The sequence below is a fragment of the Halichondria panicea genome, chromosome 3 (genome assembly GCF_963675165.1).
Source record: "Halichondria panicea chromosome 3, odHalPani1.1, whole genome shotgun sequence".
Classification (NCBI taxonomy): Eukaryota; Metazoa; Porifera; class Demospongiae; order Suberitida; family Halichondriidae; genus Halichondria; species Halichondria panicea.
This window is the reverse complement of record NC_087379.1, coordinates 2,583,625-2,589,250: the sequence shown is the minus strand read 5'-3', so window position 1 is coordinate 2,589,250 and position 5,626 is coordinate 2,583,625. Positions and strand designations below refer to the sequence as shown.

Below are 5,626 nucleotides of genomic sequence, written 5' to 3'. Positions count from 1 at the left end.
AGCAGACTCGGATTCTTCGGATGCTTTCACCAACTTCAAATTAACATTGACTGGAGTCTTAATTGGTTTGGCCTCTTCCATACCATACTTCCTGAGAACTGATTCCGTAAAGGTAGATTGACCTATCCAAACTTCACCATCTGTGTGGTCTTTAACCACTTGTACACCGAGAAAGTAGTTAAATTCCCCGAGATCTTTCACATCAAATTTCTCTGATAGAGCTTTCTTTACTTCTGTGATTCTCTCAGAGCTTTCTCCAGCGATCACAATGTCGTCGACATAGACTCCTATTAGGAATGTTTCTCCTTCAGATGCAGTGTAAATACACGGATCATTAGCAGATTGGACAAAGCCCATACTCTTGAGATGAGAGTCGAGAACATAGTTCCAACATCTGGGGCTTTGTTTCAAACCGTACAGGCTGTGCTTCAGTTTACAAACTAAATGTTCCTTGCCTTCCACAACAAAACCTTCTGGTTGCTTCATGTATACTTCCTCTTCAAGGTAACCATTGAGGAATGCTGCAGTGACATCTAATTGATGCAACTTGAGACCTTTCTGAACAGAAATAGCAACCAGGCTACGAACAGATTCAAATCGAATGACCGGACTAAATGTTTCGTCGTAATCCAAACCATGTCTTTGCCTTGTGCAACTAGGCGAGCTTTGTATCTTTCAATGTTTCCATCAGCACCAGTTTTCCGTTTAAATACCCATTTGTTACCAACGGGTTTGCAGTCTTTGGGTAACTTGACAAGATCCCAGACGTCATTGGAATGGATTGAATCCATCTCCTTCTGCATTGCCACTTCCCACTTTGTCTTGTCAGAACTTCTGAGAGCATCTGCGACAGTTTCTGGCTCCTTCAGTACAGTGTAGAGTCTTACTCCATAATAGTCAGGGCGTTTGATTTCCCTACTCGACGTCCTTTGAGGTATTTGAGTTTCTGTTTCGACTTCTTCAGTAGAGTCAGCTTCTGTAGAGTCATCTTGTGGTGGTTCCTGGTTTGAGTCTTCTTCAGGTGGGTTTGAGTCTTCTTCCATCTCTTCGGGAAAGCTCTCAACTTGAACGATTTGATTCTCCTCCTGCTCAGGGTCGATTCCTCTTGAGGATTCATTAAAGACAACATCACGACTGTGAATAATTTTTGAGGTGCCCATATCGTACAGACGGTAGCCTTTCCTCTGTTCAGCATAAGCAAGGAAAATGCATTTCTTTGCTTTGGAATCGAGCTTCTTCCGTTGATCCTTGGGCACATGCGAATATGCAACACACCCAAATGCTCTAAGATGCGGGTTTCTTACCAACCCAGGCTTCAAAGGGTGTTTCGTCACCCAAAGTCTTTGTAGGACTTCTGTTGAGGAGATAGGACGCTGTAGATAAAGCTTCAGCCCAGAATTGATGTGGTAGCTTGGAGTCAGCGAGCATAGACCGTACAGCTTCCACAAGGGTCCTATTCATTCTTTCGGAAACGCCATTTTGCTCCGGGGTTTTTGGAATGGTATACTCATGTTTGATTCCTTCGCTTTTCAGGTAGTTTTCAAGCTCAGTAGACATGTACTCCCCTCCATTGTCCGTTCTGAAGGTCTTTACTTTGTGGCCAGACGAATTTTCAGCCAACACTTTCCACCGTTTAAATGTTTCAAACACCTCATGCTTATTTTTCAGCATATAGATCCAGACATAGTGTGTTTTATCATCAATGAAGGTCACGAAGTACTCTGCACCACCAAGTGAGGGCGAGTCGATTTTACCACAGACGTCACTGTGGATGAGACCTAGTGGCTCTTTAGCTCATTCTCGACCAGTTCCAGGAAAAGCACTTCTATGGATTTTCCCACTCACACAAGGTTCACTTCGAAACGTCATAATCAAAACCATTCACCAATCCATCTTTGGCCAGGGTACGTAAGTTTCCTTCACCTAAGTGACCAAATCTCCGATGCCATAAGTTCTCTTTGGCTGGATTGGTAGCAGCATTGACTTGAGGGTTATCCGATAATGGTTCACAATTCCAGTAGTACAGACTTCCTGTCTTAAAAGCCACAGCAATGAGTTCTCATTCTTCATTTAGTATCTGACCTTGCATCTCATCAAACATGACCTCTTTCCCAACCTCTGTAACCTTAATTGGGGCACTTAGCAAGTTGTACGCCAGTTCAGGTACATAGAGAACATCACTTAGTCTTCCAGTTTTGGTCTCTCCGCCAGGTAGTTTCAGTTTGAGTTTAACAACACCTGTACCGACAACTTCCAGTTTACGATCATCTCCTAGTGTGACTTATTGTGGTTGTTGTACACAGTTAAAATCCTCGAATAGTTCCTTCGAATTACATATATGGCAGGTAGCTCCGGAGTCTACAATCCAGTGTTGTGCAGGTTTACTCACATGACTAGTTAGCAATCTTTGTGAGGTTTAAACTTTCTTCTGCCTTTCGTGTTTCCAGATCCCTCGTCCTTAGCACGCTCCAGACAGTTCCTTTGAATGTGTCCAACCTTCTTACAGTAGTGGCACCTTACTGTTTGACTTCGACCTTTAAACTTAGCTGCCATAGCCTTTTCGCTAAACTCAATACTCGATTTGTCTTTCTGCTTCCTCTCGGAATGCAACAACCGTTCGGTAACAACCTCCATCTTGGGAACATCTTCATTCGCTTCAAGAGCAGTAACAAGTGTATTGAACGAATCCGGCAAACTAGCCAACAAATACACCACACGGTCCTCCTCATCTATCGCATCTCCAACAATCGCCAGTTCATTAAACAGTTCTGTCATGGACTTGATGTGATCTTGGACAGTTGCTCCGTCTTTCAGCTGTAGAGAGTGCAGTCTTCATCTCAGAGCCAACTTATTGGCCCATGTCTTCTTTTGAAACTGATTCTGCAATTTCGTACAAACAACAACGGGGTCTTCGGGGTCTCCAATAAGGTAGAGTAGAGAGGGATCCATACCTAGCACTATCGTCGCAAGTGCACGGTCACGTCGAGCTAGGAACTTCGAACGGCGGTCAGCCTCTGCTTCTTCTTCAGGTGCAGTCTCTGTTCCAGCAACTATCCCCCACAGTCCTTCTCGTACTAGAGCCATACGACACTGAACCTTCCACGTTGAGCTCCCTTGAGCGAGACAATAGCGGCAGTCTTCATTTCTGTAGCCATCCTGGGCCCATAACCTGTTGGCGCAGCCAGTCAGTTTATAATAGCGATAGCAACAGAATTTAGAACAACAGCTCAGCTTTAACAAAAAGGAATAAAATGGAGATACTGACAGCACATGGCACAAATCATAAATATATACCTATACGCCTACATACAATCTAGAATGTTCTAGATACTTCCAGTTCAGGTCGTTCGAGCTACGAGTGCTCTTTTCCCACACAAAGGTGGTACGCCAAGCTTCCTTTGCCGACTCATAGACCTGGCCACGGTAGTCAACCACTTAGAGCAGTTCGCCCGCCTGAACATTGGCGCTCGATCCGACATTACCTGGTGGAGGACCTTTGCACACCAATGGAATGGCACTTCCATGCTATACGCCTATAGCCTCCAGCGCCCACAGCTACATGTATACTCGGACGCTTCGGGTTCATGGGGATGCGCAGCTTTGACAGGCCCAGCCAGCTCCAATGGCCCCCAGCCACAGGGGAATGCCACATTTCAGCCAAAGAAATGATTCCGATTGTCATCGCCGCAATACTATGGGGAAAAAATTGGCAGGGCCTATCGGTGCGGTTTCACTCCGACAATTCAGCAGTCGTAGCGCTACTCAATTCGGGCTCTGTTTGCGACAATTCAATGATGCATCTCATGCGTGCTTAACATTTGTGGCTGCATCTTTCAACTTCATTTTCTCGTTGGCACATATTCCGGGGGCAGAGAACGTTCTGGCAGACGCTCTCTCTCGGAACAAGGCTCAATTATTTCTCTCTCTCTCCCCTCAGGCACGGAGACTACCCTCATCAATACCCAAAGCAGTCCTGGAGCTTCTTCTCGGGGAGAAACCGGACTGGACATCACAGGCCTGGATAAGGCTGTGGAATTCTATTTTCACCACGCCCTAGCCCCCTCTACACAACGCACCTACACCTCAGCACAAGCACGGTACCTCTCCTTTTGCACACAATTCGACATCACCCCCTTACCACTCCAAGAAACACATCTCTGCCGATACGTATCTTGGTTGGCCAAAGACAACATTGCACATACCACAGTTAAATCTTATCTCTCGGCACTAAGGCACTTGCAAATAGCTTGCAATTTCCCAGACCCCATGATCTCCACTTTTCCCAAGTTGGAAGGTGTCATCCGGGGCATTAAAATGCAGCAGGCACGCCATAAGACATCCTCCCCAAAACGGCTCCCAATTACCCTAGCCCATCTTCACAAACTACGTTCCTTTTTCGCATCAAAAGGGAACGAGGCAGACTCGTTCATGCTGTGGGCAGCCATATGCACTTGCTTCTTTGGCTTCATGCGATCGGGTGAAATGACCATCCCATCGGAGTCTGCATTCGACCCATCCTCCCACCTATGTTTCAATGACGTGTCAGTGGACAATATTGCTGATCCCCAAGTGGTCAAGGTTTGCCTGAAAGCATCTAAAACAGATCCGTTTCGCCAAGGGGTCGAAATAGTCCTTGGCCGAACCAATAATCCTCTGTGCCCAGTGACAGCGTTGCTGTCATATCTCGCACTCCGAGGTAACCGTCAGGGTTTTCTATTTTTATTTGCGGACGGACGCCCTCTCACCAAGTCTAGATTTGTGTCCCAAGTCCGAGACGCTCTTTCGCGCCTGGGCGTGGACTCCTCTAGGTACGCTGGCCACTCATTTCGGATTGGGGCCGCCACTGCTGCCGGGGCCCACGGTCTCAGCGAACCTGTCATCCAAATGCTGGGCAGATGGAAAAGCTCAGCATACCAACTCTATATTCGCACCAAACTCGCTAGCTATTCAGCAGTTATTAGTACAGAACCCGCACCTTAATTAATGTAACGTACTATGTTTATGTGACGTACCTATATATAATTACTACTTGTGTATTCGTAAATACTCTGTGGACTCAGATAAATTGATTCTTTTTGGAGGGGGCTCGTAATCTAGCTACTCACCTAATTTATTCCCTCGTCCTGGGATTAATGATATTCATTGACCCAAAAATTAACCGCAGGGAATTGCAGCTAATCATATTCATAGACGGCCTCCTCCTACGCTGCTCCACCCCTCCAACTCCCCATAAGGCTGATGGGTAGTTGAGGGTATTACCGCTGATTGACGCTTCGGAGCGTAGCCAACATTAAAGTCTGGTTACACAAAACACGCACCACAGGATGTCATGCATGGGAGGGGAGGCTATAGCCTGACTCAGTGGCTAGTATAATTATACTGACTATCTTAGACTTAGGTTATATAGAGACTATAAATTCCATCCAATGAACTTCGATATCTGTATATACTGCACGATCTATAAATGCATGTGCAACCTATACAAATATTTATGGCCGTGTGTATATAGTATCTATCTATAATTATAATGATGAGCTTTCTGGTTTTATAACTATATATATAGATCTATAATTAAAACAGACCAAAGCACTCGAAACTGTGACTTGTTCTACGTCATTGAATTCTT

General features: G+C 45.5%; 1 protein-coding gene across 1 annotated transcript; it reads left to right on the top strand.

Annotated features, from left to right (window-relative positions):
• Positions 1-3,694: 3,694 nt before the first annotated feature.
• On the top strand, positions 3,695-4,980 carry LOC135333113 (uncharacterized). Its single transcript, XM_064528034.1, has 2 exons — positions 3,695-3,722; positions 3,938-4,980. Exons 1-2 carry the CDS (start codon positions 3,695-3,697, stop codon positions 4,978-4,980), a joined length of 1,071 nt encoding a protein of 356 aa, XP_064384104.1.
• The last annotated feature ends 646 nt before the right edge of the window (positions 4,981-5,626 follow it).

What these genes read in the sequence shown, in the direction of transcription:
- LOC135333113 (XM_064528034.1), top strand. Translation starts at nt 3,695, where the DNA reads ATGGGGAAAAAATTGGCAGGGCCTATCG. An exon ending in AAAATTGGCAGGGCCTATCG is followed by an intron (nt 3,723 to 3,937) that starts GTGCGGTTTCAC and finishes CTCTCCCCTCAG; the next exon opens with GCACGGAGACTACCCTCATC.